This window comes from Vicugna pacos, chromosome 2, assembly GCF_048564905.1.
Source record: "Vicugna pacos chromosome 2, VicPac4, whole genome shotgun sequence".
NCBI classification, from domain to species: domain Eukaryota; kingdom Metazoa; phylum Chordata; class Mammalia; order Artiodactyla; family Camelidae; genus Vicugna; species Vicugna pacos.
In genome coordinates, this window is record NC_132988.1 from 35394917 (window position 1) to 35418366 (window position 23450).

Consider the following 23450-nt stretch of genomic DNA (forward strand, 5'->3'; position numbering starts at 1 on the left):
TTATTCCTTCAACAAATACTTTTTATGGGAGAGAGAGGATAAACAAATGAATAAATAGGATAGCTTCAATTAGTCACCTGAAGAAAATTTAACAGAGTAATATGTTTGAGAGTGATGGGTGGAAGAAGGAAGGCTACTTATAGACTGAGGGATCATGGAAGGTGTCTTACAAGAGGTAAATTTTGAGTTCAGATCTGATTTATAAGAAAATGAGTGAGTAGTTTAGGAGATTTAGGGAAAAAGAATGTCAAGGAAGAGGAAAAAATAAAGGCAGAGGACTTGAGACAAAAGTAAACTTGATTCAGTTGAGGAGCAGTAGAAAGATCAGTGTGTCTCAGGGCATTACTGTGCCATGAAATCAGAGGTAGAGTAAACCAAATCATGTAGGTCCTTGTAAACCTTGGAAAAGGATTTGAATTTTAATCTAAGTACAGTGGGAAGTCATTGGAGAATTGTAAGTGGGGTATGACATGACCTAATTTACCAAATCAAGAAACAAACAAAAACACTCCATAGAGAGTGGATTTGGGGGAAAACAGGTCAAAACTGGAGGCATGGAATTTAGTTGGAAAGTTACTGTTACAGATATTTCAATTTACCCTCGTCTAGACCAGAGAAACCAATAGCCCAGACTAGGCTAATGATAATTGGAAATAGAAAGTAGGAGGTGATTTCTTTTTTTGGAGGTAGAGCTGATAAAACTTGCTAATGGGTTTGAAATGGAAAGTGAGAAAAAGAGAAGAATCAGAGATGCAGTCTAGATTTTTGGCCTGAGCGACTGGGTGGTATCATACTGAGAGGAGACTGGGGAAGGAGCATAATTGATGGGGTGTGATGAAAAATAAAGAATTTTGTTTGAGGCAGCAACAGTTACAGATGCAGCCTTATTGATGGGGTGTGGTTAAAGAATAAAGAATTTTGTATGGGGCATGGGAAGTTTGAGATGCAAATGGATGTTTAAGAAGAGAAGCTGAAGAAGAACTTGGATATATGAGTCTGGAGCTCTGGGGAGAAGCCAGAGCTGAAGATGTAAAGTTAGGGGCCTTTACCATGTAGTAGATTTATATTTAAAGCCTTGGAAATGGCTGAATGTGGATGGAAAAGAGGACCCCTGATGATGCTCAAAGTTTTGTTTATTTGTTTATTTTCCTATTCTGGTTTGGCATATATATTTTTTTCATTCATACTTGGTATATACTTGCTACGATGTTAGTTTTATTAATAACATATCACTTATCTTTTTTAAAGGTATTTTGTGTGTTGACAGTTTTGACATCGTAGGTGATGGGGTTAAAGATTTACTTGTTGGAAGAGATGATGGAATGGTGGAAGTGTATAGTTTTGATAATACAAATGAGCCTGTTCTACGATTTGATCAGGTAAGTTCATTTTTTAAAAAGAGTATATGCTTGTTATTCATTAAATAATTATAGAGATGACTATGATAGTTTGTGTTTTAATAGGTGAAATGTATTCAAATTTTGTGTTTGACTTTGACAGTATTACTGCTTTGATATTATCAAACTCTTCTCTAGGCTACTCTTATGTGTGAGTAATAGACTGTTGCCCTCAGGCTAAATAATAAATCGCTTCTTCATTTCGTTTCTAAATATTGTATTTCCAAAGTATTAAATATTTTGCCTAAGTTTCTATAATACATAATAGACTACAGGAGTAACATTTATATGTTGGGGTAACATAAATGAGACTGTGTTGTTTTAAAGCAATAAGGTTTTAGGAATAAATTTCATATTGTAAGACAACATTAAAAATATTCTTAAGTGGAAAGGGAAAAGAGCAATTTCCTTCTAGCCACCCAAGGTCCACTGTAAATGAATAAATACTAGATAAGAGTAATTTTTAGTTCACATATTTTAAGTGTAATTAAGCTTGTTTATCCCCAGGTACAAAGTCACATGGAGAAGCAGTCTTGTATATATTGAATCTTCCATTTTTCGTAAAGTGGTATTCTCCAGTCCAGGGTTTCCCTATACTGCTTCATGTGTGATATATTGAGGCTGTTTAACAACAAGCCACAACTCAGTATCAACTTTTCTTTCTTTGTCTAATTTCTTAATTAGTGGTTCCTTCCAGTACCAACTTTTACTGCAGATCAGTAAATACAGATGTTTTGGTGCATAAAAATATTGTTATATTGATAATATGGGGATTAAAGACATTATACAATTTACTTCCTAGATTTATTTCATATTTGTTCAATTTACCTTGGTATAAAAAGTCACCTTGCTAATGATGCCAATAATAGTTTGGGCTTAAAAGTGTATAATAATCCTATGTTGATAATCTCCTGTTTTTTCTCATCGATCCCTGAGGAGGTTCCTGTTTAGACCCCACATCTCCTCTTTGACTTCCAGTCCAAACCTCAGTAATGACATAGCATGTCCCCTCCTCTGCTGGGTGAGACACTAAGAATTCCTATCTTCCCACTCTTCTGTTAGTATGATGATAGAGGTACCACTTTCAGGTTTTGTTAAGGCTTCAAATATGCTGCCTCATCTTGATTCATCGTATCACTCTTTATAGTTTTCCTAATGAGGAGAAGTTCTCGTATCTGACACAGTCTGGACTGACAATTGGTTCATCAAAAAAGTTAAGGGGCAAATCATAAAAAGACAATAAATACCTACCTTAAACATCACATTTTAACTTAAACTTTTAAATATATATTCATTCACCAATATTTTGAGCAATGGCCAAGGCCTTTTTTTGGTGAATTCCCATAATTGGTATTCTGTGATATTACTTACGTGAACCATATCTGTACTATATCGTCTAGGATCTCCTGTTTTATGCTTATATGACTGTTTTTTTAAAATATAAGTTGAATTAGTTAAATCTTTTACAAAATACTTTTGCAAAAAGGTACTTAAAGTACATAAGAAAAATGAATTTCATTAAAATGTTGCATTGGCAAAAAAAATAGAAGTTTTCTAATTTTTGTAACTTTTTCTGAGTACATTAGGCTAAATAAGATACTTCTAAGTGAGTAAAAGAGTAAAAGTTACAATAGTTACTTGATAAACCACTCAGAAACTGAGAATATGTGTGACTGTGTAGATTGGATAAAACATCCATCTGTAGTCAGACGGTTTCCAGTGTTTTGCTTTCAATAAATAGGAGGAGGACATAATCAGATGTCAGATGCTATATCATTAAAAACATTTTTGGTGGTAGATTTGGTGATTTTAGGTTATGACTTGGGAGATATTTAAACAATCAAGTGAACTTTCTACAACAAAATTTCTTTTATTTTCATCAATATCTTTATGGGACTAAGGTCGATTTGTGCTTGCATCTATGAAAATGAAAAATAGGAATTGAACTGACTCGCAATATATAATAATACTCACTTGTGATACATGAATAATTTGGAAGGGAAAAAAGTCCCACTCATCTCATGAGATGTATTTCCTATAGAATTTTGTTTTTGTGGTTAATTATTATTTACTAAAACTCTTGATCAATTGTGAAATACTAATAATTATAATGATAGAAATTTCTAATGCTTAGAGCTTTGTAGTCACAGAAGATTAAAAAAATTCAGTTTGTTTTGTCTTGGTTGCAGAGAAGTGTAAAAGAATTTCAAGCATATGAGTGCATTACATTAAGATAAATGTATATGGGGGAAGTGGAATGAAAATAAAAGTTCAGGGAGAAAAAGGAGCAATATAAAATTTCCAACTGTTAAAGAATTTTTTTTTCCATTTCCATCTGAAAAAGTTGGTTTTTCTCCATAGTAGCAAATTCCCTAAAGGTTCCATATAAGCTGTTATCTTTATTCTTCTGAAAAACTATTTGGAGAAAACACATGAGAGGTGGTCTGTGGAATTCAGATAATGAACTAAATGTACTGAGAGTTTTGCTTATGTAATTTTAAAAAAAAATGACTAGACTATGTAATTTTTTTAAAAATGACTAGTAGTTGACTACTGTAGCCAAGTGGTACACAGATGTACGAATCATTTTCAATCTTCTTTCACCGAATTAAAAAGCACTGGAATTTTCTGCCATTTGTGCAGGACTTTTACCTTTCCAATATCAGTGTCTGCACATAATAAGTATTCGAAAAATATATGTTGAATCTTGGCAGACAGGAAAATAAGTTTTGTGGCTTATTTTAACATATCTGTGAAATTTTATTGATGACATACTTGATCTTAAATTTATTTTAGACATTGTCTGAAAGTGTCACATCTATCCAGGGTGGTTGTGTAGGGAAAGATGGCTATGATGAAATCGTGATGTCCACATATTCAGGTAAGGTAAATGGTAATTAAGGTACTTGAAGAAAGAATCAATAAGAAAAAATATAAATTTAATAATTGCTTTTGATGATTAGTTTTTAAAAGTTTATTATTAAGTCATTCCTACCTATAGCATTAAAAGCTTTATTGGTTAAAAAATGACAGTAGAAGTGGGTGTATTGATTTATATAACAGTTAATATTTGAATAATACTTTTTAAGAATGCATAGTATATCTCTAGTATCTTTGAAAATAGAATGATATCCTTTGGTTTAAAAAGAAGTATTTCCTGAAATCTGTGTTTTATTACTGTGTATATTTCTTACAAAAGCTTGCTTGCTTTTGAGTAAGTCATTTTTGTATTTCCACAATAGTTATGTGAGAGTTTCTTTCCATGAAAATAATTTTTGAAAGGCAATTATTATTCATCAGCTATTTTTTCATTTGCTAGAATATGTTGACTTATTCTATACTTGAAAACTAAAACTGTAAATTAAGAAGTGAAAGATTTTCTTTATCATAGTATTATATAGTATTTCAGACAAAACAAAAATAGTATCCAAAATGCTTAAGTAACTTTTTTGTGGTTTGAGTATCTTCCAGCTTGATTTCTTTTATGTTTTGTGTTTTGAAAAGGAGTAAGTCCAAGACTAAGTGAGCTGATGTTGGTGGACAAATGGGCATGTATATTAGGTTTCTTTTAACACTAGCAACACTCAATAGTGCACGACTGTAATTCCTCCCTGCAGGCTGGGTTACAGGTCTGACAACGGAGCCTATTCATAAGGAAAGTGGACCAGGAGAAGAACTAAAAATTAATCAGGAGATGCAGAATAAAATTTCTTCTTTACGGTAGTTTTGGATTTTTGTTTGATTTATTTTTGTCATTTCATGAAGTGTGTGATTGTTATTTTTTTCTTACTTATAGATGCAGTATATTTTACTGGAAGGAATTACACAATTAGTTTATCACCTTTTTAAGTGAAAATTAATCAGTTTGAGTAAATGAGCAGTAAGTGGTGATTAATGGTTTGGAGTTAGAATACACTTTTTGTATGTTTTATTCTATCTTGACTTTTTCTTAGAGCAAGAATTAATTTTTTCATTTGTCTATTATAGATGGTTGTAGTTTTTTTTTTCTTAGACATTAGAAAGAAACTAATACAGCTGGCTCTGTTCCTCATTAATTCTGATGTTCACTGCTCCTGTGAACCCTTCGGAATCTATAACTTTTGCTTATAAGTATTCCTACTGGAGATGAGTAATGTTGACTCCCTTTGACGCAGGGATTGCTTTCATGGCCTGTTCAGTTTGACAAGTCCTGTGCAAAGGGACCCCAGCCTCTAGTAAAATTGCTTCATACAATGAAGAAATGGGAGTTGCTGAAACTTTTAATGACTGTTCTCCCTACTTCAGCCATTGCCAACCTCTTGGGGGAGTGAGAGCTGATCTTTTTTGGTGATAGTTGAAGGCTACAGAAGTTTTTAAGGCAGCAAAATGCCATAAGTACTAGTTCACTAAAGGTACACAAGAAGTTCACCACAAGCCAGTTCGCCAAAGCCACCAGGAGAGAAAGCTCTAATGTTCATGCAGGAAGGAATGCAAGTAGAGACATGACTACCACCTCACATCCTCAGTAAAATGCCTCATATTCAGAACCAGGTCAGCGCCCTCATTATTCCACTGGAATGCATGCTCAAGAGAAGCTTATGTCTGTTTTGTTCATTCAGCAACCAGATCATAGGTACATAGAGTCACTCAGTAAACATTTCTTAGGTGAATGAATCTTTTCCTTTGTTCATCACACAGATCCCTTTCAAGCTCCTTCCCAGGCTTTTCTCCCTGAGCTGTGGCTGGCTAAGCCTCATTTGTTCTACCTCAGTTACTATTTGCTTCATTTGCATAAGGCCTTTCCCCTTAACTGGATCAACCCTAAGCAATGTCGATACAGTTTAATCTCAGCAAAATCCTCTCCAACACTTGATAGAACTTCAGCTGTACCACTGGCTTGTGATTATCCTTCTGGTCCCCCAAATATTCATACTCTGCAGCCTCCTCATTTCGTCTTTCTCTAAAATGTCTTACTGAAAGGTACATGTTTACTGATGGCACACATTTTGTTTCTTCTCATAAAATCTGATAGTTCCTCTTCCATACAGTCAGTTCTCTTCTGATTAGTACTATATGTAACTGTAACCAGATTTGTATGTTAGAACTGAGTATTTGCAGCCTGCCTTGATTCTTACAACTCTTTATTAATATTGCTGGTATGAGGCTGAGTAGATGTTTTAATTTTTAGATTAGAGATAATGAGAAATCATTTGATTAGTCATGCCAAAATTTTGTTACTATTAGTGTCATAGTTCTAACTCAATTAATAAAAATCCATTTTGCAGAAGTAAATGTCTCAAATTTTTGTAAACATTCTAAGGATGTCAAATGTTTATACTTATAGGTGACAAAATTGTGCATATTTTCTTTTAGGAGTGAGTTGGAACATCTGCAATATAAGGTACTACAGGAAAGAGAGAAATATCAACAGTCTTCTCACTCAAGCAAAGCAAAATCAGCAGTACCTTCATTTAGTGTCAATGACAAGTTTACATTAAATAAAGATGATGCGAGTTACAGCCTTATTTTAGAGGTGCAGACAGCAATAGATAATGTCTTAATACAGGTAAGCAAAATGTCTAATTTCTTTGTTTTATGACTGGATCTATTTTGCTTACCAGTCATGTACATTAATTATTATTGAAACACTTTTAGTTTTAGATCATGATTTTGGGTGTTTATCTTAATCTTCCATTAGATAATCAGTTTGCACATAGATTATTTACATTGTAGCTTTACTTTTTATTTATCCTATATGTACTAAACAAAAGACTAATGGAATTAAGTTTCAGGAAGACTCAAAAAGGACATTAAGGATTTTGTTCTTTGGTTAACCTTTAGGGGAATCTTAACAGAGATGTAGCTTGGAAAACTCCAGTATTTATTATCCTTATTTGAACCCATTTTTCAGCTCAAAATACTAAAATAATAGCTTACAGTACAGCTTGCTTATTAATCATCAGTTTCTAGGAAGGTCAGTAGGTAAAGCAGATAATATCAAATGCTAAAATTTAGGGATAATAATGTATAAAATCATTTGTCAATATATTTAATTAATTTTTCTTTAAATAGAAGAGATTCAGGGAGTGGAAAAGGATAATAGTAGGATGAATGAAAGGCAAGCAAGATGGAAAACTCATCAGAAAATGAGAAAAGAATAAAGAGGAAGATGAAGACGAAGTTTTAAAAGATGTGAGGGAGAGATCAGATTATTAATTAAAACTTAAAGGCAGAAATTTCTCCTAAGTAATTCTATCTCAAGAACTGCTGCATCAAACAATTCTAGGAGCACATAACACATTGTCCTAGAAACTACCTCTCCAGGGGAGACAAAAATTGTCCCCTTTTTGTGTTACAGGTGAAATTAAAAATGATAAAAATGAACTGACATAATTGGAATAGTCGTGTGATTATTTGCAGTCTATGGTAACATTTTTAGCGCTGACAAGAATAGGTAGGAAGATTATACTTTTAAGAGGAAGGTGAGAGATGAAATTCTATGATCTCTGATTAATCCAAATTAAAAAAAATGGGTCACTATAGTACAACATTTATTCTTTATTATTTTCATTTTCTAGAAGTACATATTAAAATACGTGTTGTGAAAATTTTTAGTTTACTAATTGAACCTTTTTTTCTTTTTTAATACTGACTGCAGAGCGATGTTCCAATAGATTTACTTGATGTAGATAAGAATTCTGCTGTTGTCAGCTTTAGCAACTGTGATTCTGAGGTGAGTAAAAAATGTTAAGAATTCTTCATGTGCTTTCATTCTGTTATGCCATTTTGTATAAAGCCTATAAATGCTACTGGGGTTTGATGTTTCTTCTTCAATATTTTCATAACCTTTCCCTCAAAATCTACTTCCTTTCTTCCTATCCTCAGATAATTCAGAAACTGGAGTGTTGTCCTAAATTCCTTCTTTTCTCTCATCTGTTAAATCCAATTACAGTAATTCCCCCTATCTGCTGGAGATATGTTTCAAGACCCTCAGTGGATGCCTGAAATCACAGATAGTAGTGACCCCTGTATAATATTGTTTCTTCCAGCATCAGTGTTCTTGTGCTTTGGGGCCATTGTAAAGTAAAACATGAGTGACATGAACATAAGCATTGTGACACCGTGACAGTGGATCTGATAACAGATGGCTACTAAGTGACTAATGGGAAGGTAGCATATCCAGTGTGGACACACTGGACAAAGGGGTGACTTATGTCTCAGGCAGGATGGACTGGGATGGCGCCACATCTCTTCACACTACTCAGGGCGATGTGCAATATAAAATTTATGAATTGTTTATTTCTGGAATTTTTCACTTAATATTTTCAAACCACAGTTGACCATGGGTAACTGAAACCTTGAAAAACAAAACCACAGATAAGGGAGGACTGCTGTAGTCACTAGTTCCTGTCAGCTCTGCTTCCCTTGCTCTTACACATCTACTCTGCTTCATTTCCATTTCTGTTAACTTTCCAGGCCCTCATCATGCTTGAACTACTTGTCCACTAGTTTCTCTGCCTCCAGTATTGCCTCTCAGCTCCAGGGTGTGCTATACACTACCACCAGACAGGCCTTCATAAAGTACAAACATCAATCTGTCATTTCTTTTCTCAAAACCTTTTAAAGATTGCTTATTTCCCAAACTGAATGTAAGTCTAGATTTCTCACTGCAGCATAAAAAACTTTCTAGAATTCAGCTCCTGATTACATCGCCAACTTAATCTCTCACCAGCTGCTACCTTCCCACCCATGCACATGATTTCTGCCAAACTGAAGTTCTCAGAATTTTTTGACAGTGCTGTACAGTTTCACACATCCCTTCATTTGAACATGATCTGTTCCATCTGCCTGCCTTTCTTCACTTTTTTAAAATTGACTCTTGCTTAATCTTTATTCAGCAGACATTTATTGAGCATTTGCTATGTGCAAAGCACCTGGAATGAGACTATGTCAGAACTTCTGGATGTGCTTTCTATAGCACATCTTTCTGCTTAGTACTAGACTGGCAGTCTCGGAGCTCAGTGTGGCTCCTGAAGAGAATTAATCATAAAGACAAGGTCCGGAGTAGCTGCATTGGAAAAGGCAAGCCAGAGCAGGAACTGGTGGCTGGAGTTGGCCAAAAAAGGGAGGGATAAAAAGAACTGATAAAGAACGAAGTTGATAGCTTAATATATTAGGGAATAATTTTCAAAATAATTTCAGAGTGAAGCTTTTGTGTTTTTTTTTGGATAAAAGATTTCATAACAGTTGTATTATGTTATATATGATTTGTCATCCTTTTTGAGAATAAAACATGAAAGATCAAGACCTACATTTTTATGATTATTTAAAAAATCAAGTTAATATAAACTTAAAATCTTTAACAACTAAGTTACTGTGAAAGATTAACCTGTTTATATCACTACAGGATTCTTTGAAATGAGTATCTTACACTAATTTACAACTTATTTTCTAGAATGATGGTTTTTAAAAAAAAACTATGGAGATTTCAAGTATATACAGAGGGAGAAAGAATAGTATAATGACCTCTGTGTGCTCATCACTAACTTCAACATATGGCTGGTCTTGTTTTATGCTCTTTACCCTCTTCCTCTCCCTCCCCCATCCCGAATGTAATCCTAGACTTTTTATCTCTTTTAATCTATATGATTTTATCCATAAATACTTAAATACATAAGATTTCCTTTTAATTGGACAAAAATATTTTTATTTTTAAATTGATTAATCATCTGGGTTAATGAGTTTAAATGATCTGAAGTAAAAACATTTAAATGTTTTAATATTAGCATTCACACTTTATTTCTTCAGTTATTGATTAAAAGTAAGGAAAGAGCAGTACATGAAAATTGCATGTCAAATAGTTCCTGTTGCTTTGTCTGCTTTTGCAATTCATGCACCCAGATATACTTTTCTGTTTTTAGTAGTTTATTATTCAATTTCAAGAAGTTACAATACTTGAAGTAACCTCTCCAGTTTTATTTAACAAACATCTATTGAATATATGCAGTATGCTTCGGATTGTGCTAATTGCTGGGAAAACAGAGATGAGGTATTTCTCAGTTGTCTGTAAGTATGTGTGAAAATCAAATACATTCACACCAAACATTGATGTTTTTGCCTTTATAATATTAAGTATTAGGAGTTTGCAGTGTCAATTAAATTTTTGGAAAAATAGTATTTTAAAACCTTACTGGAGAGATTCAAGATGGTAAGAGCATGAGCTTTAGAGTCTTAAAGATACTAATTTCATTTCTAATTTGATTACTTACTGGTTTTGGGGAAATTTACCTAACTCTTCATGCTTCAATTTCTTCATCTGTTAAAACTTATTTTGTAAAAATTACCACATAGGGTTGTTCATAGGAATAAGCATAAAGCACATAGCACTGTGCCTCCCAAATGATAGGTGCTCGGAAAAATGGTAACTCCTATTATTATTATTATTATTGATGGTGTTATTGATGGTGTTAAAAACATGGATTCACCCTTTTCCTCAACTTTGAATTCTTCCTAGTCAAATGACAACTTTCTTCTTGCCACTTACCGGTGCCAGGCAAATACCACAAGGCTGGAACTCAAGGTAAAAATGTTTGAAGTTGCCTTTCCTTGAAAGTATAAGCTTTCTTTTTCCTTTGGTAAATTTTGCAACACATATGATCTCATTTTTCTGCATTATATTTCCTGAAATGAAGCATATTGGAATAATTTCTTTTGAGTGACCATTGAACTAGGTTTTAATTCAGACCAAACCACGATCTCTGCTATTAGCACTCAACCAATCACCTGCTCTAAAGTTACCAATTCTAAATTTTCTCTAACTGGAAATCTTTTTTCTAATTTTCTTTTATGGAAAATTTCAAACATATGTAAAAGTAATGACATCGGCTTCAGCAGTGATCAACTCATGACAATCTTGTTTATACTGTCACTCTCCATTCCAAATTATTTTGAAGCAAATACAAGATATTTTATAATTTTACTTGTAAATATTTGATACATATGTCTAAAAGATAAGAACTCTTTTAAAAATATAACCTTAATACTATTATTACACCTAAGAAAAAGTAACAATAATTCCTTAATATTGTCAAATATTTAGTGTTCAGATTTCACTGATTTTTTTTAGTTTGATCCAATCATGATTCAAATAAGGTAATTTCGTTATTGAAGTCTCTGAGCATTTGCCCTATATTTTTCTATTATCTGAATTTTTCTGGTTGATTTCCAGTGATGTCATTAACATCTATTCCAGTGAAAAAATCTCTGGTTTTCTTTTGCAATTTACAATTTTTATAAAAATTCACTTTTATAATTAAATATTGATTGTTGCACACATACCTATTTTGTAGTGTGAGGTTTTTTAAAAATTTATTTTTGATATACTTATGATCCAAAAATTAAAGACTAGAGCTTTTTTCCTGGTATTGCTGATGTTCTAAGATTCCAAGTACGTTTTTTTCAAGAGAGATGCTGTTACACAACAATATTTTCACATCAGGTTTAGGAAGTTCCAGTTAAAGTGTAATTTTTTTTCTGAACAACTTCCTATAGTCTGCATAAGTCACCTTTCATATATTTTGAAAGAAAGATGGAAAACTGGGACACATTCATTTTTAAAGGAATATACTCAGTGTATTTTATGTATTTTATGTAAATTAATTAATCATTTTAAATTACATTTTCACTGAGCAAGATTGTGCCAATCAATTAGGAAGTAGGCCTAAAAATATCAAAAAGGTATGCTCTTTTTTAAATTGGATACAATAATTTGAAGTTCAGAGTAAAGAATAAATGCCTGAAAAGAACCAACAAAACTATGAAAAAGAAGAAAAGGTGGAACTTAATAAAGTCTAAAAATGGAGCCCAACACATATTTATGGAAATTTAATGCATGGCATTTGTATGTAGGAAAATTCTATTAAATCACTATTTTTATTTAAAAATTGACATTGGCACAATTGACATTTGTCTGGAAGAAAATCAAGTAGATTCTTATGTCATATATTATAAAAAATAAATTCAGATGAATTAAGTACCTAGTTATTTTTAAAAGGAAGGAAATTTAGTTGTCTTTTAGATAATGGGTGACTATCAAAATATAAAGACTGCCTATAAGTTGCTAAGAAAGAGTACCCAATTAGGAAAATAGGTGAGGAATATGGATAGGCAATTCACAGAAGAGTGATTCAAAGTAGCAAGCTAACAAATATTAAAAGATGTTCTCCCTCATTATCCATTAGCAAACTCAGAATAACAAAAATCAGTTTCTGCTTGTCTAGCAGATTGGCAAAATTTTTTAAAGAGCAGTATCACCAGGTGACAGGATAAGGGAAAGGACACTCTCAATCATAGCTGAAGGAAATAAAATTTGTTATGGCCACTTTGGAAAAGCAATAAGATCATAGCCCCATTTGGAGGAATCGATTTCATAGCAATAAAATGATAGTATTGTATACATGATGTATGCATATAATTAACTGAAACATTACTTGTTGAGGCAGAAAAGTGGAACCAAAGTGAACACTCAGTAATTGAATGCTTGAATAAAAAGCTGTTTATCCATTCCATGGAATACTACACAGCTACGATGAAGAATGAGTTGATCTATTCCTATTAACATGGAGCAAATTCCATGAATAACACAAAATGCAGATAAAAATTTCTATATATGTATATATATTTTTTATCTATAATGATATAAATATGAAGAAAGATACGAAAAGAAACATACCTGTCTGGTGTGATAGGTCATACAATAGAGGGAAGGTATGGGTGAGATGGGAGTGGGAGGGAAGTGATAGGAGAGACAGACATAAGGGGGAAAATGTGATTATTAGAAATTAAAGATGTTTATGATATAAATAGAATTTATCCATGTGAAATTATATATTTGTTTTTGTATACCTGCATAGAGCAATGTATGAAAGGTTAACTACAAAATAACAATAATGATCATCTCTGGGTGGTAGGATATCAGGTAACTTGTATGTTTACCCTAATTTTTCTTTATTGTTTAGAGTTTTAAAATACTGATTATGAATTATACAACAAGAAAGCATTATGACTTTTTATTGTGGAAAAAAATTATGTGTAAGCTTACCCCTTAAAAGAAAATTCTAAATATAGCTTTCCCAGATCCATTTTTAATTTTCTATCTGTTGTTTTTTTCCTTTAATCTTTTCTCTCTTCCCATTCAGAGAGATATTTTCAGTGTAACATTTGCAAAAAAATCTTGCTTTAAATTATTATTTATGTTTCCCATTTAGGTAAAACATTAACTTTTTTTCCACCTCACCTGCTAAGAAAAGTATGAGTTGATAGATTAATTAGATTAGAGAAGCTGCCTTTGTAATACAAGAGGTACTAAGTCCATCTCATGAATTGGAACATAGAGGAGCTAGAAGAGGGGTGGGAGGGAGAAGCTGAACCAACCACTCTCTAACTCCTCTAAAATTAGGTCTTCAAAGTTTCATGAATTAGAGTTTTCTGTGTTGTAAATACTCAGGATATCCAACTAGCCATATTCAAAATAGCTCAAAAGAATTTCCTAATTCAAATATGTCATAATTAGATTATGAGTGTGCTTCTCTATTTTCATAGAAAGTAAAGAATTAAGGTCTTGGAAACATGTTTTCCTGTCAATAGATTTTTGTAACAGCCATATCCTATAATACCCCCATTTCTGAGAAAATGAAGTATGAGTTATTGATTCAGCTCTTCTACAAACATGTCTAAATTTTAACCATTTGTATGTGACTCTTATATAGTATATTCTACACCTATGTTTTTATATGTAATAAAGTGATATGTGGGAATGTCTGTCTTTTGGAATGACATAGCATTGCAAAGTGTAGACAAATTGCCTAAAATATGTAGTGGGGATAACTTTTACAGATGGATTAATTTTGCTTTTGATTGCCAACATCTTTAAAATTTTTCTTTTATTATATGGTAAAAAGTACTTGTTTAATAGAATGTCATTTTTTTCCTTCCAAGTATTACAGAAGAGATTAAGGGTTAAGTACCTGTGTTAAGAATTTTAAAGATAGCATTTATGTTACTGGATTATTCTTATTTTCTTTCCTCTGGTGTTGAATCAGATTCGCTCAATTGAAGGCCAGTATGGAACACTTCAAGCATATGTGACTCCAAGAATTCAACCCAAAACATGTCAGGTCCGCCAGTACCTTATCAAACCCCTTTCACTCCATCAAAGAACTCACTCTATTGACCATGACAGGTAGGACAAAGGAGGGAGAAGTTTATTTTCAGAATATTACATGATGCAGATAACCTTGCTTTTTATATTAATAGTGTAAATTCTGGTAGCTCTTGGTACTTTAAAAAAATTAAATATTCAAATGATGCTATGTACAGGTTTCCCTGCTACCCAAAAGTAGAGTGTTCCTGTGAAACTTTTTTTGGTAAGCTAAATTGGCATGTATCAAAGAAGCAGTTACTTAGGACATGTCTGGCTGCTTCAAATAAAGCACAGATACTGACAGACACAGGTCAAAATTGTGGGGGCCTGATGCTGAGATGCTGAGTGTAGTTCCTTGAGAAGTTTTGTGAGGCCCCTCTCACCACTCAGGGTGTGCCACTTCTACAGAACAAATGCTGCAGAACAAATGCTGACACTATTTTTGATTTTCTTTTTTTTTTTTTTTTTGTAAAAGCAAAAATCCTCTTTGGATTTCTTTTGGTTAGGGAAAATGGATACTAATATAGGCCCTTCATAAAAGCAAAGTGGTATAAAGTGAACTTTCAAAAAGCAGGGGATTATATATACCTGTATTAATATTTCTAATAGATATAAAATTCTTTGTCATCTTTTAGAGGCTGGTTTGAGTTGAACTTTCCTATCTTTCTCATATATTCCCATTCTGAGATCAGTAGAGTAACAGTTCTCTGTCTCAAACACCTATCGTGAGTAAATACTGTTTAGCATTTGAGTTCTTTGTGAACAGGACCTTATTGTTCTGTTTCACCTCAGGGAATTAATTATAGAGCAACTGGTTGTGATAATCCCTGTTATTTATGACTTCCATTCCAGCTTCAGCATCCTCCTAGCTATAGCTTTTCGCTTTCTTTCCTGCAAAGGAGAGACCATGGGCTTAAATGAAGGAGAAGGGAAAGAAATGAGCAATTATGGAATACTGTTCCTGTGCCATGTGTTGTGCTAGTTGCTTGGGCATCATCGTTTAATTCTTACAGCAAGACACATAGTAATGTGTCCATTTTACAGACGAGAAATGGAGGTTTAGAAAAGTAAATAACTTGTTGATATGAGAAACAGAGCTAAGATTTGAGGCCGAAGCCTATGTTTTTTGTATTACAGCTTGTAATTTTAAATATATGTAATTTAAATAAGACGTAAGGAGAAATGTTCTGAAGGAAGATTTTCAGAAAACATTAAAGATAATAGATTCTTTTGGTGGTGTCTTCCTCCTTAAAAGTCAGAGTTGTTAATGGAAGTAGAGTGGTGTGCCAGAAGGAAAAGCAAATGGAGAATCAGGAGACTTGGGTTATAATCTTATATCTGTTCCTGCGTGACTTTGGGGAAATAATTTAATCTCTCTGGGCTTTAGTTTTCTCATCTGCAAATGAGAGAGTTGGTGTGGATGATCTCAAAAGTCAATTCTATTCTGTGTCCTCTTAAAATTCCTTCTGAATTCCATAAATTCACATTTTCTTAACTCTTTATAACTATCCATTTGATTTATTTTAAATCTGTTTCCTAACCCTTTGTGTGTATGTGTGATTTTGCAAGACAGAAAGTATTATTCCATATCCTGCAGGATAGAAGTTATTATTCCCTAATTTGCCCAATGGTACATAGCTACTAAATAATGGAGCAAGGTTTCACTTCCATGTCTATCTTATTTAAAAGCCTAATTCTTTGCCTTTACATTATGCTGATTCTTCCCTTAAGGAGATTCTTGTGTAAGTATGTTTTATAGTTTGTATAGTAGAAATACTAGATGAACTTTTAAAAAATGAAATCTGCCTGAGTGAACTGAATTGTATTTGGAAAGCATGTTATAATGAAAACAAGCTATTTATGTCACTTAACCAGAATATTAAAAGTGTAAGAATAGATAAGCATTCTTTTTTTTCATGAAATCAAAATATTTATCTGATGGGTAAGATTAACCTGAGAAAAATCAAATGGATGCTTTTATATTTGTAACTGCTGTTGCAGAATTCTGTTTGTTAATGTGTTGAGTACATATAATCCTTCCATGTATTCCCACACACAAATGTGTACTTCTGCTGTTAAATTGCAGACCCATGAATACACTGACTTTGACAGGCCAGTTCAGTTTTGCTGAACTTCACTCCTGGGTGGTGTTTTGCCTGCCCGAAGTTCCTGAAAAACCTCCAGCAGGAGAATGTGTGACATTTTACTTTCAGAACACCTTCCTGGATACACAACTTGAAAGCACCTACAGGTGAATAAAACTTATTACTTGTTCACAAATGTTTTTATACAAATGGAACTTCTAAATTTTCATATGTTTTGAGGCAAGAATAATTTTCAACTAATTTGATTGAAAAACTATACTGCTCAAGAGAATCTATTGAAAAACAAGTAGAATAAATGGGTTTAAAAAATAATAGAATAAAGATGAATATGACAGATTTTCTTTCCCATTCTCAACAATAACCAATTAGAAAATAAATTGTTTAAAAAGACCCTTTCACTGTAGCAATAACAATAACAAAATATCCATATAAAATCTGTAGGGATATTCTTTATTAGAAATATGTAGAACTTACATGAAGCGAACTATAAAAGACTTGATTAAATGGAGTAATATATTCTGTAGTGATCAATATGAAGACATTGTAAACATGGCAGTCCCTCCCAAATTGATTCAAACATTTATGCTAGTTCCAATTAGAATTCCTAATGAATTTCTTTATGCAAAAATAGGAAATGGCTCAGAACTTGAGAGCTTAGAACTGCAGACCTTTGAATCTACCATGTTACGAGGTGGAGGTCATTATTATTCTATACTCTTCTCAAGGTCCAAGTTGCCCTCCTGCCCCCTTCACTGTCACTCCCTGCTCATCTGTCATAGGCTCCCCTAGTTTCTGTTTCTGAATACAGTAGCAGCTGAAATTTCTTTCTCCTTTGTTCTTTTTTTCTGAATGTGAAATGACCTACTTCTTGGGCAAGGTTGATTTCTCCAGTCTGTGTTGAGTTTGTACCCTCATACTTCTTCAAGTTCTTTACATTCTCATTCTCTGTATCTGTAGGTTTTGTTTGTTTGTTGATTTTTTTTTAGGTTTTGTTTTTTTTGTAAGGGAAGAGGGCTTCTTAGCCTCTCTCTGTCAAGAGACTTTCCCTAAGTAGTTTATCGAGATAGTCTACTTCCTGCTTCCTAGCTGAGACTTCACCATGTTGAGTTCTGGAAACAGCAGTCACCATATTATTTTACCTCTGCATGCAGCCTTTGGGACCAAGAACTCTCCAGAAATCTAATTGGTTTTAGCATCAGTTCTGTGGCAGTGTTTCACTGTGCCTTCCAGGGGATCTTATCTGTGTCTAAACCTGCAATCATGACTTCTGCTTTGAAGTACCACAGTGAACCTCACTGTTTAATCATGGCAGACAATTAGACAGGCCCCTGGCATATTGTGTATTTTTATAATAGCAAGCCTTTGCTTTTTACCATTCTGTGTCCTTAAATATTCCTAACAGTTAAAACTCTACTTATATTTCAAAGCCCAACTCAGTAGCTACATTTTTGAAGACTTCCTTTCTTTTCTTTTCTTTTCCATAGCATTTTATTCTTACCTACCTTAGATATTGTTATTTGCTTGAAGTATATAATAATTTTTATGTAAGCTTATCTGTAAACTAGACTCTGCTTCTGGGTAGAGTTTATTTCTTAATTGTCTTTGTATTTAACCTCCAAATACGTAACATATGGCTTTGAACATAGTGGTATTCAGTGTTTTTTGGGTGCTTGAAAAAAATACATATATATGGAAGAAGTATGGAAGTGTGTGCTTTGGAGGCACACATACTTAGGTTTGAATCTTGGCTCTGTGACTCATCAGCTATTTGACCTTAGCTGGATTACTTAACTCTCTGAGTTTCATTTCTCTTTTCTGAGAAATGGAAATAATGCACTTACTTCATTGAATTGTGATAATTAAAGGAAGATAAAACATGTAGTGCCAGGTACTCTATGTGTTTAATGTTAAATATCAGTTAAAATTGAAGACTAGTGAAAAAAATCTCATTATCTCTAAAACATAATTGGGATCAAATAAGAAAAAAGATTAGCATTTGCCTACAGCTAGTCAATATAAAACCAAATGAAAAGGCAACACTGAATATATGAAAGTTGGTATGTACTAATTAGGAAAATTTTGGTTATCATGAAAAGGAACCAAATGCAAGCACTCCTTACCAAGTCAAAAGAATTTATTGGCTCATATAGCTTGAAAGATTAGCAGTAATCTGCCTCAAGCATAACTGGATTAGTGGTTTAACTGATGTCATCAAGACTTTATCCCTTTCCATTGTCCAGCTCTGTTTTTGTCTTTTCTTGGCTTTCTTATGTAGTGCCATGGGGCCCACCAGCAGCTGCATCCAGCTTTACATCTTTTCAGCCACCATAGAGCGTCTCTTTCCCACTAGTGCTATTAAAAGTCCCAGGATTGAGTATCATTGTTGAGTTGTGAACCACTGTAGTCAGGGGTATGGAATATGCTGCTAAAATCTTCCTCCTAAAGTCCCAGAAATGGGGTTGAGGCCAGTGCCAATGAAACTTTATGGTTTGAGAAGGGTGAGAGAGAAAGAGAAGGAGGCATTCCCTAAAGAAAAAGAAGGGTCCTGTGAGATAAGAAGTGGCATTGGATCCTGGGCATGGAGGAACAGATGTTACTCTTAGGTTTGATATCAGCTTAAGTGTCAAGTCATGCTGTAATTATGTGATTACATCAAAGAAAAACATACTTACGTGTAAATAAGCCATTCTAAATGCATTTTATATACATAAGTTATTGAAAATTTTTTTTAGTGAAAATGAAGGAAAATGTTTTAAATGAAGGACTTATATAAATTGTATCTTTAGGGGTCATATATCTAACATTTTATTTAGTTTTACAAGTATGTTCAGAACTTAAATTAATATAACAGTAAAAGCTTACATGTTTAAATACATTTTTTATTAATAATGAGATATGTCTATAAAGAAATCTAAAATCAACTGAAATCTAAACACTAGTACTAGTTACAAAATATGTATTAGTTGGACATATTTATTGGATGTATTTCCTTCTAAAGCTGTTCTTTTAAAAAATATTAATTTTATAGAAAAGGCGAAGGAGTTTTTAAATCTGACAACATTTCTACTATATCCATCCTAAAAGATGTGCTCTCTAAAGAAGCTACAAAAAGGAAAATTAACCTCAACATATCTTACGGTAAAAAAAAAACCCAACCAAACAAAAATGAATCTTTTTTTTCTGGGTTTTTTTTGTTTGCTTGTTTTGTTTTGCTTTGTTGTTTTTGTTACAATAAGAATGTTTCTAATCATAGTGACTTATCTAATTCTGCCTGGCTCAACTTTTTCCAGAGATAAATGAAGTATCAGTCAAACACACATTAAAGCTAATCCACCCAAAGCTGGAGTACCAGTTGCTTTTGGCTAAGAAAGTGCAGTTAATTGATGCTTTAAAAGTAAGTATGTATGTTATGGACTCATGATCATTATTTTGTTGTGATGGGATTTCTAAAGTTGTAAAGATTTTAAAGTTTTACCACTTTAAATCCACTTTATACTGGATTGAATTTTGAACCTTAAGGTACTTCTGTTTTTAAATAAGGAATTGCAGGTTCATGAGGGAAACACAGACTTTCTGATACCAGAATATCGCTGTATTCTAGAAGAGGCAGATCACCTACAGGAAGAATACAAAAAGCAACCTGCACATCTTGAAAGACTCTATGGTTAGTGGACTATTCTAGAATACCTTGTCATATTTCTTTTCTGCTGGCTATTTATTCAGGGTCACGTGAGAGAAGCTGGGCAGAAGGAAACAGGCAAAGATTACAGCATCATCAACCAGTAACCAATTTTTTGCACAATATAAATTCATTTTGTTGAGTTAATTTTGATGTTTAATATTTTTACTTGGTAAAATGCAAGTAAATGTTAAGAAATGGAGTAAGTGTACTGCAATGAATTAATCTATATATTTATATATATATATGAAGAAACCTGGTGTGAAATGAATATAACTTATGAAGTATTACAATTTAGGCTATATTTCACACAAATAATTTTGAGGTGTTGTTGCTGTTTTGAATAACAAAATGCAGCATTTAACATTTTTTAGATGAAATTTAATAAGGGCTGTATACATGCAATGTCAATTTACAGTTCAAAACATTTTGCTTTGGTGGTGATAAGACGGGAGTTTCACAAACTGTACTGAAAAAGCAAGAGGGAGACGGGGGAGGCAGAGAAGGAGGGAGGAAGGAGCAGCTTAAGAAAAACATTTTTTTTGAAATCTTTACATGAGACCTATTGTGTATAGCATACCCATTTATTTATAACATCTTTTTAATCAGGTGAGATATTTAAACTTAATAACATCTCTGCAAGTAGATGGTGTTATCTCTGTTTTTCACATTTTTTAACTGAAATCTGAGACTAAAGAATTTGTTGTCACATAGGTAGTTAGTGGCAGGGCCTTCACTGAAACCTCCTTGCCCCAAAATGCATGCTTTTTGCACTACGCCAAGTCTTCTAGAAAGTCAGTTGGTATCATCAGTCCATATTGATCCTTAAGCCTATCTAATGAATATATTTTATACTCAGAGACTTGCTCATAAACTATAACAATAATATCTACTATCTTAATATTTACTGTATGGCAAGCACATGATCTTTTATCCTCACAGCAGTTTAGAAAATGGGTGGTAGAGAATCTCCATCTCTTGTCACTAATTCCAAAGCCCAGGAAGCTTTGAAATTAAAAACTTTTTTCGTAAATCATTTGGCAGTAAATCTGACTTGATCTGAATTAATTTAATAACAAAATCTCACTTAAACTGATACGAAGTTATTTATAGTTTTTTAATTCCACTTAGCATGAATATTCATATATTTTATTGCAGAAATGTTATCAGATGCTGCCACTCACTTTCCACAAATATTATGCCATATATATGGTATATTATGGTATATTCTTTTTATTATCTTTCTAAAATATGAAAAATTTTGAAACACATCTTGCATCAAGGGTTTTGGATAAAGGATTGAATTATTCCCACTATACATATGTGAAAACTCAAAAGTGAAATAATTTGCCCAGATCTTTGACTCTAGAAATATTTTCTTTTAAGCCAAACCCTAAGAATGGTCAACATATAGATGGAATATTTTCATTCAAATAATCAATCATCAAAATGGTCAGCTTGTTGTGATTTTATATATACCAATAGCAGTTCAAAACTGGCCAGGAGTTGATTGTCTGAATTAATAGCTTGTAACCAATTGTTAAGAGGATTATTGGCCAAATGACTTATATTTTGAGACTTGCCTTAAAATCCCCTAAAATAAATATTTTTAATGCATCAATCCTTTTAGGCTTGTGTATGTTAAATAATGGAATTATAGGTCCTTAGAAATAGATTTTCAAGCAGTCACTTTCATTAAATAATGTGTCATTAATAAAACTAATCAATGACAGGAAATTAATATTTTTTCTTTATAGGCATGATCACTGATCTTTTCATAGATAAGTTCAAGTTCAAAGGCACCAATGTGAAAACAAAAGTGCCTCTTTTACTGGAGATTCTGGACAGTTATGACCAAAATGCATTGATTGCTTTCTTCGATGCTGCATGAAATATAAACGAGGTAAAGTTCCAAAGAAGTTGTCTGTTTAAATGAGAAATGTTAAAACAGAATTACAGACTATCTTTACATTCTTTTATTTCATATGCTTTTTAATATCATCTAAAATATGTGAGATTCAATTTTTTTTAGTAATGCTTTTTTTTGACAAGTAGAACTTTTTAAAGATAAAGAGAATGTTTATTTTTAAAACAAAAGTGGAGTGATTATAAGGAATTTTAATGAATTTTTTCAAGTGGATGTTTTAACTTTTAGATCTAATACTATTTAGAAAATAAAAATATATTCAAATATTTAACAAGCTAACATGCATATGTATAAACTGCTTTACAGTTTTCAAAATGTGTTTACAAATGTTACCTCATTTGATCTTCACAACACATATTTATGACTATTTTGTCAAATCATATAAGAGAACTGATTCTCAGTGGGTTGAGTGTTTGAGAGGATATGGTATTATTTTGTAAAGGTGGGACCCAAGTCCTGATGCCTGGATTGTGTTCTGGTCACTATGTATGTTGTCAACCAGGAGAAATAACCTATAAATTATTTCTTCTAGGAATTGAGGTTGATTTGCAGCTGATTTCACTCTTGCCTGGTAATGTTTTGTAACCCACGTTCAGTTTGTGTAATACTTCAGTTGGCTTAGTGCTATAAATTGTGGCCAGAGAAATCAGAATTTGCAGTTTGAGGGGATCTTAACTTGATGTGCTGTAACCAATAGGGCTATACAAGTGTGCTAAATGTATACAGTGCAGAAATAATGCTAGCTTCTTAGGTTTTCCTAAACTAGTATCCACTAATTTCCTTTTTATCGTATACGGAGGGAAATAAGACATTAAGGCTACAGAATTTTTGTTCATTAATCTTAATTCACATTCATTCATATTCAGGTGATTGTATTTAAAGGTTTTAAAAATAACATAAGGATTTTAATAGGAAATAAGCAATTTATGTTTTCAAGAAGGGCACAGTCATGAATTTGTTGGAAAACAAGAATGCTGCTTAATTATATACCATTTTGTTAGTTATGTGCAAACCTTGTACATTAAATGTGAAAATTTGTTAAAGGCACATATTGCTAAGAGTTTTATTTTAATAAGTCATATTGTTTTTACTATATTTAAACAAATTGAACACAATTATATCCAGGTCACTAGAATTTTACTTGGTGCTTTTTTGTTGGCTG

The 23450-nt window shown here is 32.7% G+C and overlaps 1 protein-coding gene across 2 annotated transcripts in view; it reads left to right on the forward strand.

Moving 5' to 3' along the window:
* BBS7 (Bardet-Biedl syndrome 7) overlaps window positions 1-23335 on the forward strand; it is a 35973-nt gene extending 12638 nt beyond the window's left edge. For both annotated transcript variants that reach the window (XM_031691589.2, XM_031691593.2), the window contains exons 8-19: window positions 1249-1379; window positions 4194-4278; window positions 5015-5117; window positions 6750-6942; window positions 8035-8109; window positions 10891-10956; window positions 14477-14616; window positions 16664-16828; window positions 19711-19820; window positions 19973-20076; window positions 20223-20346; window positions 22119-23335. In XM_031691589.2, coding sequence (XP_031547449.1) covers window positions 1249-1379; window positions 4194-4278; window positions 5015-5117; window positions 6750-6942; window positions 8035-8109; window positions 10891-10956; window positions 14477-14616; window positions 16664-16828; window positions 19711-19820; window positions 19973-20076; window positions 20223-20346; window positions 22119-22252 — 1430 coding nt within the window. In that variant the 3' untranslated portion in view covers window positions 22253-23335. The remainder of the gene's footprint in view (window positions 1-1248; window positions 1380-4193; window positions 4279-5014; window positions 5118-6749; window positions 6943-8034; window positions 8110-10890; window positions 10957-14476; window positions 14617-16663; window positions 16829-19710; window positions 19821-19972; window positions 20077-20222; window positions 20347-22118) is intronic.
* Window positions 23336-23450: the final 115 nt, after the last annotated feature.